The sequence below is a fragment of the Pagrus major genome, chromosome 20 (assembly GCF_040436345.1).
Source record: "Pagrus major chromosome 20, Pma_NU_1.0".
NCBI lineage: Eukaryota > Metazoa > Chordata > Actinopteri > Spariformes > Sparidae > Pagrus > Pagrus major.
In genome coordinates this window covers 9,651,861-9,670,688 of record NC_133234.1, presented here as the reverse complement: position 1 = coordinate 9,670,688, position 18,828 = coordinate 9,651,861, and the positions used below count along the sequence as shown (strand labels likewise).

General features: G+C 39.4%; 2 protein-coding genes across 4 annotated transcripts; one reads left to right on the top strand and one right to left on the bottom strand.

Annotated features, from left to right (window-relative positions):
- The first annotated feature begins 398 nt into the window (after positions 1–398).
- phf5a (PHD finger protein 5A) lies at positions 399–2,522 on the top strand. Its single transcript, XM_073489866.1, has 4 exons — positions 399–531; positions 866–889; positions 1,745–1,911; positions 2,331–2,522. The coding sequence occupies exons 1-4, from the start codon at positions 480–482 to the stop codon at positions 2,418–2,420; spliced, it is 333 nt and encodes a 110-aa protein (XP_073345967.1). The 5' UTR covers positions 399–479; the 3' UTR covers positions 2,421–2,522.
- A 3,586-nt stretch (positions 2,523–6,108) lies between these two features.
- Positions 6,109–17,630, bottom strand: tefa (TEF transcription factor, PAR bZIP family member a). 3 transcript variants are annotated; one of them, XM_073489438.1, is made up of 5 exons: positions 17,464–17,630; positions 10,544–10,909; positions 9,577–9,794; positions 8,521–8,732; positions 6,109–7,925 (listed from the first exon to the last, which is right to left on the bottom strand). In XM_073489438.1, the coding sequence occupies exons 1-5, from the start codon at positions 17,537–17,539 to the stop codon at positions 7,904–7,906; spliced, it is 894 nt and encodes a 297-aa protein (XP_073345539.1). In that variant the 5' UTR covers positions 17,540–17,630; the 3' UTR covers positions 6,109–7,903. The 3 variants fall into 3 exon arrangements, with proteins under 3 accessions (XP_073345539.1, XP_073345537.1, XP_073345540.1); XM_073489436.1 differs by lacking the exon at positions 17,464–17,630 and adding an exon at positions 12,106–12,490; XM_073489439.1 differs by lacking the exon at positions 6,109–7,925 and having other exon boundaries at positions 8,431–8,732.
- Positions 17,631–18,828: the final 1,198 nt, after the last annotated feature.

The window sequence follows — 18,828 nt, the reverse complement described above, 5'->3', positions numbered from 1 at the left end:
CAGGTCCTTTAAGGACAAAATATTTACGGTGGTTGGATTTTATATTTAGATTGTTCTCAAAATGTGATTTGAACTTAAAATATGTTAGTCTCAGTTTTAAATCGCTTCCACGTTTGAAAAAATACAAATTGAAATTTACCTAGGCAAAATAGAGATTTGATATGTGATTGATTTATATAAAGCTGAAAGGATGAGGGCCATTTTTATTTTATTTCATATTTTTATTCTTTTTATTATTAGTAGTAGTAGTAGTAGTTTTATATTTTGTAAAGATATAATACCAACAAAAAAAGCTATAATAATGTAGTTTTTGGTAAACTCTAAAAAGCGGATATGGAGCGATCATCGTTTTCTTTGTTCTTTCCTTTTGGAGACGCTAGGTGGCGGTAATGCAACTTCTCGTACAAAGTTTACCGGTTTAGAGTTCAAAGTTCAACCAACACTGCAGCGCTCGCCTTACGTTCCTATGTTAGCCGACGATGGCTAAACATCATCCAGATTTGATCTTTTGCAGAAAACAGGCCGGTGTCGGTAAGTTTTAACCCATTTCGTCTCGCACGTCATGTAATATTGGTATTTTTGCTGCAGCTGAATGTCGTCCGTTGTTGTTTAGCTCGAGATAAAGTTAGCTGCTATGCTAACGGTAACAGCATGGATTTCATTGAAAGTATGGAGCTAGCTTAGACATGGTTACAACTGTAGGTCGCTAGAAAAACTAATGTAACAGTTTTACAGACAATGTATACCTTGTATGTGTAAATAAGAGGAAGGCAAAGATCATTGTCTCGAATCTAGCAAAGCGATGTGTATGAATCAGTTAGCTTGGCCACTCAGACTGACTGACTGCTTTGTTTTCATTCCGCAGCTATCGGGAGACTTTGCGAGAAGTGTAAGTATTTCCAGCTTTGATCAATATAACAAATTGAATATTTTAACAGTGGTGTGTTTTCACCGAAGCTTACAGTAATTATTAACGCTTGCTGCTGTTTTAGTCCATGTTGTCCTCACTTCTGCATATGTAGCAGCAACGTTGGGTCCAAATAAGCATTTAGTCAGACAATTGTTCACACTTTAACAGCAGCTCCAAAAGCCAATCATGGTCTTCTAGGTAAAAAGAATAAGTGTATGTTCATGTCTTCTACAAACAATACTTACCTTCTGTATTGATCAACCATTGACATTCCTAGAAACACTTCATTACAGAAGTGCCATTGGAGTTGTGCTTATGGATTTAGTACTTGATGAACCTGAACTGAATTGATTCTAGTTTTGTTGTAATGTAGTAATATTTCAAGTAAAGATACACAGCTCTGTAAAATGCAGCATCACACAGTTTCTCATACACACTATAAACCGTACATTATGTACTTTGTGACGCAGCCACTGAAAAAAACAAGCAGCTCAAAGTCAACTCATTGAGTTGAAGACAGCTTGTGCTCATATCTGTTATTTTAAAGACTAAATTGTCAATCATATACATTGTGGCCGCTTTACATTGACAAACACCCAAACAAGCACATCTGATTTATAAGGTGAAGTCATTGTAATGAGCAAAAGATTTATCTCTAAAAACCCTTTTGAACTTTTTCAATTGGCCATTATGCACATATACCTTGAACTAATGCAGGTTGCAGCGGTGACATACTTCAATTATACATTGTTTTTGCTCATTGGTAATAAAGGCTCTGTCATACTATACAAATACTCCATTCTCAATCCTCTAATCCATCTTTTCTCCTCCCAGGTGATGGAAAATGTGTCATCTGTGACTCCTATGTGAGGCCGTGCACACTGGTGCGCATCTGTGATGAGTGTAACTACGGCTCCTACCAGGGACGCTGTGTCATCTGCGGAGGACCCGGAGTATCTGATGCCTACTACTGTAAAGAGTGCACCATTCAGGAGAAAGATGTGAGTGTCACGCTTCACTTTTTCTTTATATCCGTCACTGAGCATTGAGGCAACTAAGTAGAATAGGGATTGTGTTTAACTGGCCATATTTATCGGGTTTTTGTTATCTTGCATTACTTTTTACAATTTAGTCGGTCTTGGGGAAGTAAACAACAATTTTAAGGTCCTATTTGTAAGAAAAGATGATTTTTGAGTCTCATTCCCAACTGGTCAAAAATTGAAACTTCGGGATTGTAGGATGGCCACCATCCCATAGCGTCGGTTTTTGACGAGTTGGGAGTGAGGCTCAAAAATAAATTTTTCTTACAAATTGGACCTTTTAAACTTGAACCTTCCTGTACATTTTAAGAACTGTCTTGCTCCTTTGAAATGAAAATGTTTTTTTAACTGGCATCCTCTCCTCTCTGTTTCTTTTACAGCGGGATGGCTGTCCTAAGATTGTGAATCTTGGCAGCTCCAAAACAGATCTGTTCTATGAAAGGAAGAAGTATGGCTTCAAGAAGAGGTGAAGACTCTACGGCCCAGTCCTTGTTTTAGTTTTTCAGCTTTTGCAGATTTTTTTGAAACCTCAAGAAATGTTTTTTGACTTGTCAATAAAGCTCTCTTTTATATTTCTGTCTTCAACTGTAGAGCTTCTTTCTTTACAGCTTCTAACTAAACTTCCTCCACCAGATGGTGATGTTTCACACTGTCTACTGTGTCTTCTAACCACTCCAACAGCTCACACTGGCCTGGTTTCCAAACTCCAAAACCTATTTGTGGACTTGCATTCAAATTGGAGAGAACCACTGAAATAAATGATCATGGGACCGGACAATATTGATGCAATGACAGATTAAATTGTAGTGCCAGCAAAAACTCCACGTGAACAAAACACATGAATGAGTAGACTTTGGCATCATTTTGATATTTAAGCTCCACTGTTTTAATTCAGTGTTTGTATTGTGCAATAGTTCTGACACATAATTTTATCACTCTTTGATTCAAATCAGATGACAGTAGAAGAGAAGGTTGAAGAACTCTTAATACTAGGATATAATACAGTTATTCTATATATTACATAAAATCAGGAAGTAGCCTGGTACTCATATATTGTCTTTTTATTGGTCCAACAGCCTGGAGTCCATAATTCCATGATTTTTCATTTGAATTAGCTTGATTACTTTAATGAACTGACAACATGCCCTCACATTGGTCTCACAGCTGATGCTAGCACTGTAGACGACATTTTAGGCTTAAAGCAGAATTCCACCAACTTTACACATTGAAGTGTGTTTACAGGTCTAGAGGAGTACAACTGCATATGTGAAAGACGGCAGTGGCCAAGTTGCATTGTGGGTAATGTGGGTGCCAGGTTTTGAAAAGCAGTCCACCAGTCTAGCACCGCACTCCTATAACACAGTTGCACTCATTATGGACAGTATTAAAAAAACATGATCAGAAGAACCGGAGATATCGTCGTATTTATTCCGTGCATCCTTTCTACCCAGAATGCAACATCCAGAGTGACATCACCGGAGGCAATTTTATCAGATTACATACAGCTTCCTCTGGAGCCACAAAGTGCTTTAGACTACTTCTTTTCACAGGTAAAATAAGTGGACTTACCCTTTAACATTTCACCTGATTTTAATAATTGAAGTCCTGTTAGCATCTGACAGTCGCACATTTGACACCAATGGTATAAAAAGTATTCAGATGCTTTAACTAAATAAAAGTAATTTTACCACACTGAAAATACTCCACTACAAGTAAATTACTGCATTCAGAAACACACTTATGAGTATAAGTTTGTGAGTATTATCAGTTTGACTTAAAGAGTCAAAACTAAAAGTACATGTGCAGTAAAATGTCCCTGCCAGTGGTTTAATATCATATCTGATGTTTTTTGGATTAATGTAACTGCTACATTGATGTGTATGCTTATTGCATTATTGTAGATGATTAAGGTCGAGCTCATTTTAACTACTTTAATTTAATCTACAGCCATGCATCATATTCTATTAGATCATCATTTGTAATGTTGCTGACCTGTGAAAACCCTCCCACCTTTTAAGCTTTGTCACAATGCATTCTCCAGCAAGAGGGCTTTTCAGTAGTTTATTTAGCTTAAGGGCTGTGTACCTAGTAGGAGAATTTTCTCAACCAATAAATAAACACTTTATCCTCCAGTTTATTAGAAACATTAAAAATCAACAAAGTTTTTCACTGGACAGGAAGGTTATGAGAGCCTATAATGTGAAAAGTAACTAGTAACTAAATCTGTCAGACAAATGTAGTGGGGTAAAAAAGTACAATGTTTGCCTTTGAGATGCCAGATCTGTACTTCAGTAGCCTATGAGTTACATTTTTTGAGACATTAAACATTCGGTCACTAAGGTGCCAAATGTCACCTCATCACAGAGAAATGGTCAGCTCTTACAGTTGTTGCCCTGTATCTGACCTTTTATGTCCTATGATGCTGAGTGCATTGTAAAATGTAGAGGAAAGTGTTCTCATTTTGACAGGCTGGAGAGGAAGGAAGCCATCAGTTTGACGATCATCAGACTGCTGAGTCACTGTGAGTCTCCAGAACCGCTTCACTGTCACACGACCTGGTTTCGACCCTCAAATGCAAGTCTCTACAGCTCTTACATCAGTTGTGCACGGGGTGAACTGGCTGATGAAATTACAAGCCAATACAATTGTTTACATTCCATTTCTTCAGGGAAACATTGTTTTGTGATATCAAAGATTTTTTTCAGCATCCATTTTTAGTCTTAGAGCATATTGTTTATACCACAGCCCTATAACCATACTCACTTTGTTTTGACAGAAGAGACAGCAGAATGTAAATATAGGAGCCAAAGTCACATTAGAAATAATCATAAAATACTCATATTGGTTATACCTTATAAGATTAAATCATTTTAATTCACATCTTCACAACTCACAACATAGTTGTCTTACATTGTTAGAAGTGGGACAAATTTAGCTCTTTTGTTGTATATTGGTGTCGGCTAAACTAGAAATCAACATTACACCTTAAAGGATCAATTCACCCAAAAATGAAAATTCTAATTATCTACTCATCCCCATGCAGATGGAAAGTCAGATGAAATTTTGTAGTTCACAAAACATCTCTGGAGCTTCACAGCAAAACAATGCCGCAGCATCGTCCTAAATGACTGAAGAACATGGGGACTTGCTTTAAAATGTAAAAAAACAGTTAAAAACATTAACATATACTGGCTCCATACAGCTTGTCTGGTGTAATCCAAGTGTCCAGAAGCACTTCCCAAAGATCCCAAATTGATTTGAAAAGACATTATTTACTCTCTCAATGTCAGGCCAAGCTCATGCACCCACTTCAGACGGAATGTGAACAAAGATTTCAGCTTTAAAAGAGTGTGAATAATGTCTTTTCAAATCAGTCTGGGATCTTGAGACATCTGGAGACTTGGAGTACGCCAGACTAGCTGTATGGAGCCATTTTATGTTTTTTATTCAGTTATTTTTTTACATTTTACAACAAGTTCCCATCTACCTCAGCTGTTTAGGAGAATGCTGCAACACTCTTTTGCTGTGAAACCGCAAATTACAATATGGCCATGTGTAATATTCCAATCACAGTCTCCAATTCTTTGAGAGAGGTAAAATGTGAGACAAAACAACTGATAATGAAGTACTGTAAGGCTGCACAGATGCTCTTGCCTGAAATTTTTGTTGTCTAGATGTAAGAACACATTTGGTGCAGACCCCCCCAAAAATGTGACATCATGATTTTAAGAATTTTTTTCAGTGAAAATGAATATTGTGTTGCAAAAATTATTTTTTTTACCATATCGTGCAGCCCTAATTTGTACCTTTAGCTCTTACAACTTACAGCTTTATAGTTGTATTACAAGTGAAGCTTATTCTGCTGTTTCACTCACTAAAAAAGTTTTTTTTTTAAGTTTAAATGTTAAATTCATTATCATAAAAACTTTCCATTGATGACAATAGTGGAGATTTATTGTATTATTAGGGAATACAAAAAAAAAATGGGTTCAGCATGGTGTCTCCTGGCAGAAAGTCATCTGAAATGCTGAATGTTGTGAGCTCAGAGCTATTCCTGTCATTTGAACCCGTTTTTATTTTACATCAGACCTCAATGTGGACCTAAGCTGCTGGAACTATAAAGCGATATCTCCATAGGAAAGAGCTCAACACTTTGAAGACGTTGTCAACAAGGCTTTATTTATATATACTGTATATACAAGACACAAAAGGTAGCCACACTCAAAATGCCAAGACATCTCTTTACAAAGAAATACAAAGATGGAACCAGGAAGGTTAAAAACAATCCCTCAAAGTTAACAAATTGACCGGTTCCAGATAGAAGGCAGATGCAATCTTTATTATAGCAGAAAACATTTTTTAAAAATCATTAAAAATGAGACAGGAAGCTCATTATTTGTCAGAATTTGACTTAAAGTTAAATCTAAAAAGTTACACTACAGAGACCTTGTGATAGAGAATGTGACTCATTCTGACTGAAGTCAATAATGCTGGGAGTAAAGCTGTAGAAAAAGAGCTTATAATAGTTTAAACTTAAAAGTATTTTCTCCTTGAAGAACATTCCTCACACATGGAAACCCTTTCCCTAAAAAAGCAACCATAATATAGAGTTTATTTTAGTAAAAAGTCACCATGTCTGGATGGAAGCACAGCATCAAAATAACAGTTTCTGCTTTTTGTCAGAATTGGACAGTAAAATAATCCTGGGTTTATGTTACATTACACAATATGCCCCCCTGTAAACTGGCAGACTGCGCACTGCATTGAAATGGCTTCAAGAGTTCTGGGAGTTCCTTATTGATGAGGGCAGCCCCAATACAGTCTGCAACTATTGAGGCTTACTGGTTTGTCAAAAAAAAAGTAAAAAATAAAAAAAAAAGCTGGCAACAGACACAGCCAGTTTACAATCCTCAGAGGACAGGTTCAGACACAAATGATGAGAAGAGTTGGATGATAAATATCTGATAAATTCATCCACCAGTACATCCTAAAACTTAACAGTTGTTTAAAAATTTGACTTGCACTGTGTCTGAGTTTGAATGGTAGGCTACAACTATTTACAGTACATGCATCTGTGGCCTCTACACACAACACGTCTGAGTGTTACTGACGTAAATGGATGAGTCAACACCGACCACTCGTTGAGGGCAAAGCAGGCGTCCTTAGTGACAAAAACGGCACAAGAGCGACAGTGCGATACACTGAAACATGGAAAGCAGATGTTGTTGTCATCCAGGTCATGGTATGATACAGCACTTAGAATGGAAAGCAGAGTTTCTATACAGCTCTGTGCTGCTGGTTAATGAGTATTTGTACATAACGAGAAGTGAACGTGGCTACACATTTTTTGCCACGTCACTGCAATCCCCTGAAGAAGCTTAAATTATTGGAAATGTCACAGTCAAAAGGTTTTGTGGGCGAAGAAAAGCCCAGCTCTTCACACAATCTGCCACGTTAAAAATAAAGATGGACATGTAGGTTTCAGAATTCAGTTAAATGTCTGAAAGCAACCTGCAAATAGGTTTATTTCTACAATATCATAATGACTAACAATATAGTCTAAACTATTGCATATGCTACCCAAGTATCACCTATCTCATTTAAAAAAAAATGAAAATACACCCCCAGTTTTTCCAAAAAATAAACATCAAATGATCTCATTCGGCCAACGATGTACAAAACATGATACAAGTGCACCTCATCAAAGAGGTGCACTGAAGAAGCACTTGAATATCCTCTCACTCTTTAATCTCACTCACATGGATGGTAAATAAAGTCATAAAAAAAGAAAAAAGAAAAGAAACTACATATTGGGTCTTTGCAACATCGGTCACGCCCCCCACATATGCTCTCCTCCTCTTCTTCATCTGATTGACTGATAGAGTTTTCGCATACCATCGCCATCGGTTTGATTTATTTATTCATCGGAAAATAAATGAATAAATCAAAATGTTTACTGGTCTTCTGGCACCTCACTTGAAAGAGAAGAAAAGAAGGATGGAGGTGGGGAGGAGAAGGAAGGGAGGTGAAGGGAGAGGTCAACATTAAACAGTGGGATCACTAGTCACAAGGTCACATAGTTTCATTCTTGTACCTAAGAGATAAGCTCTGCTGTGAACACCACTGTGAGTAAATCAGCAAACCATGAAATCTTAAATCCTTATTGTAAAGTAGAATATTTGACAAAAGACTTAGAAGAAGTAAGGCTTCTCTGTAAAGATTATGTGTACATCATTCCACAGAACTGCAGTTGTCACATATCACTTTCATACAGAAGAAGCAGGCACGCCACCCACATTTTATCGATTCATGTGAGATCGTGTGATGCGTTAATTTCTAGCCCGGGTGTTTCATGCCCAGCTCTGGTCAGGAGGAGGGTCTATTAAATCAGATCAACCATCAACTTAGATTTAACCCATGTGGCTAACACCCCCACAAAACACCGTCTTCTCAGCTGTGCAGTAGATTTGGTATCTGTCGGCCAAACTACGTCCCTATCCTGACCTCTGTGCTCTGTTATATGAATGTCCTTTTACACTTTCATGTATTTTTCGTGCCAGGGTCCCTTACAGCTGTCCAAATTTGGCTTCGTAGCGACCAACAACGTTCTTGAAGCGCCCGCACTCCTTCCGCAGGTCGGCGACCTCCGACCGCAGGGCCGCATTCTCGCGCTCCAGGAAGGCTGCTCGGACGGTGATTTGGTTCTCCTTTAACCTGCGGGCGTCACGTGAGCGTTTGGCAGCCACGTTGTTCTTCTTCCTTCTCTGCCAGTACTTTTCATCCTGAAGACAGAACAGAGTTTAGAGTGGGTCAAAGTAACACATCACCAGATCCTAACATGCTTTCTGAGCTTGGCTACTAAGGAAGCCTGGTTCAACAGCCTTGTGTATATTATTATCCACCTAAATATGAAAACAACCAAATGTGTAATATGGCTGGCAGCCAGGCTCCTTTGTGTTGTTAAACAAAACCTGCAGTCTCAGTCAGATTGGGGAGGAAGGAAAACATCAATTTGATGATTATCATTCTGCTGAGTCACTGTGAGTCTCCACAACCGCTTCACTGTGACACGACCCGATTTCTACCCTCAAATGCAGGTCTCTGCTCTTACATCAGTTTCGAGTGCGGAAATCGGCTGATGAAATTACCGGCCAATGAAATTGTTTACATTCCATTCTTCAGGGAAATTTTAAGATAATATCAAGATATATAATAGAATTTCCAAGATTTTCTTTTCAGCATGCTTTGAGCTTTGTAAACATTCTCCATTCTCAGAGAATATTGCTGATAGCACAGCCCTATAACCAAACACGAGAAACTGACCCTAACCCTACCATTTTAATTACTCTAAACATGGTCGTCTTACATTGTATGAAGTAGGACAAAATTTTCTATTTTTTCATATTGGTATCAGCTAAACTAGAAATCATTATTACACCTGAACATGAGCACGGGCCACCATTCATCAGCACCTTAAGTTCTTCCAACATACAGCTTTACAATTTTAAGCCCTACTTTATGCTCACGTTTGCCTGTCTATTGGGGTTATTCTCCCCATAAAATAAACTATACACAAATGCAGTAAAAAGAACTGCAGGACTGTTAAACATACTGTACATACTGTACCTTCTGTTCTTCAGGCACAAAAATCTTCTTGGCCTTTTTGATCATAGGCTGTGGTTTGAGCTCCTCCTCGGAAAACTTGTGCTTGCGGGGGTCAAACAGCTCGCCTCCGGGGACGCTGGAGAGGACCAGGTCGGTGGGGTCTGGCTCGTAGTTCACATCGATCTCGATCTCCTCGGGACTGATGGACTCGGAGGGCTCTTCGTCCTCAGTGGTCACCTCTGAGCGGACAGAAGAGGAACATGAGAACTGAAGGTCAGCAGGCACAGTCACCTGCATGACCACACATATTTGTATTTGATTTAATTTCACCTTAAAACAAAATGAGAGAATTCTTATTTTAAAATAATCCAAAAAATTGTTCTGGAATTAGCTGTGGGGAAAAAAATAAATCACGCAGGGACTGTTGTTAAAGTTGCCTCTCTGTGCATTAACTTGTGGATGTTTCAAAGTGAATTATCCAGCTTCTACATATCTGTTTAATTGGTAAATTAAGAGGTAATGCTGGTTTAGAGGTGACCTGCACCAAGGCTACATCTTTTGGCAGGGTGGGTGAGTGTTTGGACATTCAACATGTACAGACTGCTGATAATCCCATTGTAAACTTGACTGTCTTTGCTATGCAGGGGCACCACCATCTATATCCATTTCTGTCATCCCATCAACCATTTCCACTAATAATTTCTTCATGCATAGACTGACACTCTGAGGTCACTCCAGCATCACAGCATATCAGGTTTGCCCGTCATGTGTGACAGAGCCAAATGACACCACCTGATAGTAATACAGAAACCAGATGCAAAGATTTTTGAGGCAACTGACACTCTGTTGGAAAAGCAATTATGTGTTAATATGAACAACAACCCAGCTTAAGGCATTAATACTAGACTGAAGACTGATGTTGAGGGTCTTGTTCACTTCATGTTGGTCTGTTTGACACAGTTAACAATATCCTCCAAACTCCACTCACCTGCAGTAACATCACAAATGATATCAGAGTCACTCTTGGTGATGATCACGACTTCCTCCCCACTCTTGTCCAATTCCTGAATGGGCAGCAGGGCCACTGGGGACACGTTTGCTGACTTCTGTGCAGCCTTTGGTTTCACCGTCTTTATGATGCTACCATTCTGGGAGTCCTCATCCGGCAAGGTGGGGATGCCGTTCTCCATGAGGAACTCCTCCAGGTCCATGTACTCCAGGTGGAAGTTTTCACCATCATAGGGAATGGTTTTATCCCAGATAGCGGGGGTCAGGGCGGCTGAAGGACCCATATCGCCACCTCCAACGCCCAGGTCAACATTATCTCCCAGACACAGCTTTTCCTTGTCAGTGTCTGAAACACAAGACAGATACACATTTAGATTAAGAGAGGCAGTTTTGCACAGAAATGGGTGAATGCATTGGAAATGATCCATAATCAGAAGGCAGTTTTGTGTCTACTCTTATGCAAACTGCTCTAGCAAAGACTAATAGACAGTTCAGCCCTTCTTTTCTGTTACTTAGTTACAAGTAATTTAAAAAAGAAGTTCTTCCCCATACTACTAAAGACTCAGCTGAGTCCTCATAAGCAAACTGCTACAGATGTACACTATTTTAGTATTGTGTTCACCAAATGCAAGTTTTATAACCATAAAGAAATGTTTTCAGCACAGCACAGTATGTACAATTTCTGCGTGAATGCTCTGAGCCTGAAGCCCCTACAGTGGAATTTGTGACATGTAAACCTGTTCCAGGGCTCAGGTGTTGGTATGCTCTCCTCGCTGACGTGACTTACTGAGACAGTCCTCATTATTAGCGTTAATGGTCACCTATGCGTTTCCTGCTTGACAAGTAAAATGTCCGCCGTGAAAAGCCTCCTTTGCTTCAGTGAAGGACGATCAATAAAATAGCTAAGACACATTGTAAATAATAGCTAGCGTGCATGTGCACCTTGCAGCACAAACTTTGACATGTGGCACTTTCCTTCGTGTATCTGCAACTTACTCATTGGTGTCAAATAAACCAAATAATTACAAGTGGAAGAAGGTAACTTTCTGTCCACAAATCAGCATTTACATTGAGGGGCGTGTCTAGAGAAGTCCAGATGGTGAGGAAGATCTGGTGATGCGTTCGAGGGCTACTCGACACAGTATCGACCTTTCAATCTACCTCTGTATTTTAAAACAGAGTCGTACAGTTTTTTGTTTTCACGAACACAAACATATTTCCTCCGTTTGAACGAATATCATGGGTATGGCCTGCAGATGTCGCCATTTGACTATATTGACTTTATTTGGACTATATCAAAAGCTTCCCTTTAAACACAACTGTTTGATAGTGATTCAGAAAGCTTAGTTTCTCCCATGGGTCGATCAGAGAAAAAAAACGCCTTTGTATTAGTCTACACGAGTCAGTTATAGTTGCGCGACGATGTCCCACACCTAGCTAACCTAGGGGGCATCTACTACATATTTTTAACACCATTTGTTTTTACGTTGTCGGCTTTTTTCTCGGCTGAGCTCGTTTTAGCCTGCATCGTTCGCCTCTTACCGTCGTCGCCTTCCAGTATGTTCGGCGGAGGCATTTCCATTATTTTCTTCAAAACCACCGGGAAAGAACTGGTTGTTCCCGTGGCCGTTTCCAGCTTGATGAGAACTGGCTCTCCCGACATTTTCCTCCTTGTTGTCCGAGTAACACAAGTAACCAACACGGAACAAAGCTGCGCGGTCGTCCCCTTTGCTCGATAACGTTAGCTATCCAGCCGGTTTCGCTGCCGTCCCGGGCTGTCTCTAGTGCTTTCAAATCCACAAAATCGACACTAAACTGCTGTAACTACCGTCGATACATCCACTGTAGCTCGCTTCGTTGGCCCACTTCTCCGCGAAATTAACAAGTCGGGAGGTTTTGGTGCTCGGAACAAACCGTACCTCATGTTGATTGGTGGGCTGCGTCCTACATTTATGAATAACTTAAAATGGGGGCGGGGATTGTGGTGGCGAGCCAATGGCGGCTGTCACGTCGCAGCTAACTGACATCTCATTGGTTGACCGAGTTATATATGTTGCACCGTAAGGATACATACATTAACTGATAAACATCGACATGACATATTTAGCACTGCAGCTTGACCTGTGTGGAGGTTGTTTCTGCAGTCGACTATTAAAGTTTGTTGTCTTGTGGTTCAGACGATGTTTCACGGTGTGTGCGCAGACGCACGCTGACAGATGGGCTCCACAAGTTTCAGTAAGGTTTGATTAGTTGAGCGTCAATTACTATCGGAGCAGTGTGCATTACATCATCGTTATATGTCACCAATTACTATTTTGACATTGCAACTTCCTTTACTATTCAACTTAAAGTAAGACATTCGCCCAGAAGTACGCCGCACATACGAATCCATATGTCCCTTTACTGCTGCCTCGCTCACGCAGCTGTCTACACGTGTAAACACACGTGCAGCTGCCGCCCTTACATAGCTACATGCTCCGACCAATAGAGCGGCGGTATATCTACTCAGCCACACTCACCCTGTCACCTTCAGTCAGCGGATAGGGAGCTGCATGTCCTGCTGATAAAGGAGCGGTAAAATAAAAGTCAAATTTGGGCTAAACCATAAAAATCATGCAATGTTTTCTCCAGTGTATCCTGACGTGTTACAAGTCACATAGCCTATTAAATAAAAAACTTTAATGATTTCCATTTATTATAGAGAAACACAACAGGATGTACTTCCAAACAGAACAGGATGTATGTGCACTTGATCCTCAACAAAACATGATTCCAATGCAAGTACATCCTGTTCTCTTTGACAGATGAATACATTTATTAGAGGAATGCGTCCTTCGCATCATCCAGTGTTCCCTCCAAAGTGTTCATCATTGTCACCAAATGAGTTATTCAGTTGGTTTCAACGCAAAACAACAGTGTGATGAATTGCAAAAGGACACTCTGACGACCGTGGCGAACCCTCTTCGACCTCAGGTTTTAACACTGGTGGTGGTGGGAGGCAGTGTTTCCCTCTCATGTTGCATGTGTCACACACTATCTGTTTTTGGCACAACATTATGAGAAGACACGAAACTCTCAAGGTCAGCTACTACAGTGAGCGCACATGAGCCAGTGTTGGTTTCATCCTGAGCATGACCAACTGGGCTCAGGCAGTGCCTCATTTAAAATGTCTGGCATTTAACTAATGACACAAACATTTCCTCACACTATGCCAGAAATATAAAATATGATCGAGTATGAGAGTCAAAATGTCAAAATGCCCAGACTTTTCCTTTCTCCAACACCTTGAAAACACATAATAAAGACTTGACCTATTTATGACCTTAAGAACGGTCCATTAAACTACCTGATATCTTGGAATACTAAATGATAATCACCGTGATGTTCAGCATACACAATAAAGTAAAAAGCTCTTGCTTATGTGTCCTTTGTACATCTCTACACAAAAAGAACAATTTAGGCTAAGCTTATTTTAGAAAAGGTAAATGTGTAAGAATTGGCCACCTGTTGAGTTCATACTCCAGACTAATAAGTGGCAGCATATTACCTGAGGAATCGTTGCTGCCAATTGTAATCTCTTTACAGGCTGAATCCCTGTGACATGATAACAACAACTGGGACAACTGGCAGTTGGTTTGCATTGTGGACATATGTAAAACCAGTCGACATGTTTGTTTCTGTTGTTATTTTCAGTTGTAACTGTAACATTTAAAGATATATAGTTTAAAACGGTAGTAACATCTGATTTTCTGCTGTGCTTATTCTATGTCCTGTGTTGCTTTGCTAGCGTCTTTAATAGTTACCCAACAGCAACACCTCAGACTAAGTGCTTGTTTTGTGTAACTACTCAAGTTTTCATTGTGTGGCCCAACAGGTAAATTAGGTCTCCAAACTATCATTAATGAAAGTGTCTTTATTAATGAGCTATGAAAGCATCAAAGATGAATTTTATTTTATGAATAAGACGTATATACTTTGCAAATAACACGATGAAAAATAGACAAATTGAATGTACGCTAGTGCATGACGCAGAAGTCTTCTACCCAGAACTTACAGTAAAAAGAACATTATTATTGGTTCTATACATGCATGACTGTAGCTGCTGTTAGCTCAGTTAGCTGTGCAGCTAGCTGTACTACCAGGACAGTGTTGGGGTTAACCCAGGCAAGGGGGCAACATAACCGGCCTTAGCAGCTTTTCAGTGAACACTGCCAGACCAGGACTGAACACAGCCTCAGAGATGGACAGAGAGAATACAGTACAGAGGCGATTTACAGCAGGTCCGACCAGAGCTCTGACTCGAGGGACGATAAAGACATGGGACAAGTCTGGCGTAAAGCAAGAGAAGAGCAAGAAGGAGGTTGGGCATCTCCATGGAAAACCAGTGAGAGAGCCAGAATATTTTTGCCTCTTAATAGGTGAATGTAGGATATATTGTATCGGACTACTGCCTCTTGAGGTACAAAGTATTACAAGACAGGACAGGCTGGGGCTAGCTGGTTAGCATGCTGACTTCATTAGATATGTTTGCAACACAACACAGAAATGTCTTTGACATAACGTCAAAACAGTTTTTTGTTCAAAGTCTGTTGATAATTTAACCTAATTTTAATGTTTGAAAATTTTAAACTGAAAATGTTACATATTGCACCTTTAAAGTTTACAGGCACTCTCTACATCACATGCACGTGCATATAGGCCTACAATGGAGGAGAGACAGCAACATCCGCTCACCCTGCTTTTTGACGCAGGTGGGTGCATGGCAACAAATTTAATCAGTTGGCAATGCCTTTTCCCAGACTGCTTAAGTTAATAAAAAGTGAATGGATTTCTCTGAATACAAGCTTGGGTGTCAGCATGACTGAGCAGTTTGGAGCAAAATGATAGTGCTGAAAAGCCAGGATTTCACAGACATGTCAACTTGTCCAGACTCACATCTCCATATTGTACTCATGAAAGTTTTTTTATTTGTTTTGTGGATTCTGTATGTTGTGGCTCGGATAAGTCACTGTTCATTATCACACACAGTGAACTTAAACACAGAGGGGAGCAGATATTGAACCATCTGTCAGATCATATACGTAAAGAAACGTGACTCTAAGTGCATACGTTAAGCACTGTTCCACAGGTGCTACAGTTTTAAACACAATCTATAAATACACAATTCATGACTTTGAAGCCTACATAGTAAATTCTTTGCAACTGCATGTTTAGAGTCCTGGATCAGTACACAATGTACACACAGAGGATTATACAATCTGCTCTGTCCTGCACGTGCGTGTGTGTCTCATGTTACACATTTACTGTAAAATATGGTCAGGATCGCTTTGTGTTGACTGACAGCTGACGGTACACTGTCTCTACAAGCCCTGCAGCCTATGATCATGGGCAACACACTTTATGTTATTCTTTAATCTAATTATTGGCATTAAGGAGCAGTTAATCCAAAAATTGAATTTCACTCCCACATTTCTATGACCGTCAAAGACACTTAAAGTCATGCCCTCTATGACTTCATCTCACACTGATGTGAACATCTTTGGACAGCTTTAAAAACCTTTAAAACAAATCAATTATCTCCAAATAGTTTGTGCAGCACAATTGGACTATTTTGTAACCAAACTACCACAATATGAATCCACAATTTCCAAAGTGCCTCGTGTTTATTACATTATTGTTCAATTCTAAGATCTAAGAGAAAAAAATGATGATGGTATATCATAAATAATACATTTAGTGGGGATCCTGTAACAACAAACACAACAGACTAAGACATGATTATAACAGTACACCTCTCAAGGTAATGATATTACTTACATCTAATCTGATTGATCCTAACATGATACAGAGAAGACCAACAGAGCCACCTAGTGATTTAATCAGGAGCCTACAAACCACTTTACACTTAGACACGCACACACTTAACCCTGACAGATGAAAGCAGGTGACAAGCACAGATCCTGTAACTGGGTTACATCAGCACAGAGTTACAATCACCATCTGTTAGTTTTATCTCCAAAAACATTCACTCAGTACTAATACCAAGCAGAAGGACAATGACAGCACCATAATGTTTCTGGTTAAACCCTGTGGGTGCATTGTTCTCGACACATCCCAAGGACAGGTTTTGTTTAGGAAAGAAACACCAGTGCGTTTCACCCATCACCCATCAAACATGTGCTCCTGACAAAGCTGCCTAGATACAGTTGGTATAGCATTTGTTGCACAAAAGGTGCACCAGGACAGAGAGACCACATATTGGTTCTCTCTCTATGCAGACAAACCACTGACATTTCTTTTACTAAATTACATTTGTCCACCTGCTGCACAGTGATAATGTTTGACTGAGTTTGGGTCTAAAAACATGGATAGACTGGTCAGACAGGTACAAATATTAACTGTTCATCAGACTCAGCTAAAGCAGATATGGATATATTCATTAAGTGTGTTACCTAACAGGTAAGGTCCAGAAGGACATTTTAAATAGGCATTATGATGATCGCCAAAACACTCATATCACACACCATATCACAAAATCAGTATCAATAGGCCCATTTCTCTGCTCCACCTTGATGTCTTCCCAGATCCAATGACCACTAAAGATGATTTTGTTTTGAAAGGTGCTGAAAACACAAAACACTGCTACATTATGTCTGGGGGAAACTGATGTAATGGATTCTGCAAACCTTTGGAGTCTAACTAAAGCCAAGGCAGACCCCTGCAGACCAGCCTCTGGCGCAATTCCCTGTGCTGCTCAGCTGACAGGGATTATGCAACAAATGTACAGTTACTTGCAGATACTTCAGAAACAAGACAAACTCTCAGCTCACGGTGCAGCATGTAACTTGAGTCAAAACTTCAACAAAACATACTTCACTGTTTGATTTGGCAGCCACTTACCATCATCTTCAAAGTTCGGGAGAGTAAATGGATGCTCAAGAAGAGCCCTGAAAACCTCCGGAATCTCTGCAGACATGTTTTTTTCCCTTTAAATTGCAATTAGGTCAATAAATGTTTCGGAGCTGGTCAGCAGCTCACTGAAAGCAATATTAGGAAAAAAAAATTAACAGACTGCACTAGATCCAGGAGGCCGACGACGCTTACGTGAAAATGACAGTGTCCATAAAGTGTTAGAGATGTCCAAACTTAGAAGGGGTGCACATAGTCAACTCCACAAGTTACCTAACAAAGCCAACCCCCAGCTCCCGCTCAGCCAATCAAAAGCAAGGCTTCCTCAAGGAATCGACGGAAAGACCGCCAATAGGTCAGTAAGTGTGTCCACCACAGAGCTGACAGCCAATCGCGAGCTGCGTTTGAGTTACCTAAGGTAAAAAAAAAAAAAAAAAAAGGAAAAAAAAGACCTTTATGTAATGAAGCGGGCAATAAACAAAAATACAAAATGTACAAAGTAATAAGTTACATACAGCGTCTGTATCATCCGGACTCCACTGTTTGTTCGAAAAACAACATTTAATTTCTGTAATACTGTAAGTATCAGCAACAAATTACACGTTTTATTAAAATCACATTGTAGACAGGTATGGGACAACATATCGAGGCTACAAGATGCTAATTTGAAGCTAACACGTGTTTTTAGTCCATAAATTGGCCTTACCTGGTGTTACCCATAAGGAAAGTAACACTAGTCACAGTATTCATGAAAAATGCATTTTACAAAATGGCTGCTACAGGGCAACAAACCACATGTTGTCAATCACGTATAACTCAGTAAAATCATTAAATCAATCCATTTGTATTCTCCAACTAATAAAGTAGGTCACACCAGTGATGTCAACTAAAAGTTTCATATGATATCTTGAGATAAATGTGAACATTTCTTATAACTGAAATGAGACTGTGGACTTAACAGTTCTTCAAGAAATGGGTCAAAGGAAGTAAAGTTATCTCATCAGTGTGATTTTATTTTATTTTTTTCAAAATAATATACTTTTGTCACAGGGTACTAACACCGGTGACACAGCTCAAGGGGACGATTACTTTATTTACATATTCTATAATATTTATTTGGATTTCTAGTTTTTTGTCATTTCAATATCATATATTTGATATTGAGGTATACATTATTGCATTTTAAATGGTAGAAAAGCATGGTTTGTATTCACAATATGGCACCTTCCTTCTATACATGACTGTGGGGACAAGTAGTTCTGTAGTACATGGAATGTTAAATAATTCCCCAAGAGGAAGTAATTGTTCAAATAACCTATTGTGTTATTATAAAATATGAAAAGAATTTAAGACTAA

What these genes read in the sequence shown, in the direction of transcription:
- phf5a (XM_073489866.1), top strand. Translation starts at nt 480, where the DNA reads ATGGCTAAACATCATCCAGATTTGATCTTTTGCAGAAAACAGGCCGGT. An exon ending in CAGAAAACAGGCCGGTGTCG is followed by an intron (nt 532 to 865) that starts GTAAGTTTTAAC and finishes TTCATTCCGCAG; the next exon opens with CTATCGGGAGACTTTGCGAG. An exon ending in CGGGAGACTTTGCGAGAAGT is followed by an intron (nt 890 to 1,744) that starts GTAAGTATTTCC and finishes TTCTCCTCCCAG; the next exon opens with GTGATGGAAAATGTGTCATC.
- tefa (XM_073489436.1), bottom strand. Translation starts at nt 12,226, where the DNA reads ATGTCGGGAGAGCCAGTTCTCATCAAGCTGGAAACGGCCACGGGAACA. An exon ending in TTGTGCCTGAAGAACAGAAG is followed by an intron (nt 8,733 to 9,576) that starts GTACAGTATGTA and finishes TTCTGTCTTCAG; the next exon opens with GATGAAAAGTACTGGCAGAG. An exon ending in GAAGCCAAATTTGGACAGCT is followed by an intron (nt 7,926 to 8,520) that starts GTAAGGGACCCT and finishes TTCTCTTTCAAG; the next exon opens with TGAGGTGCCAGAAGACCAGT.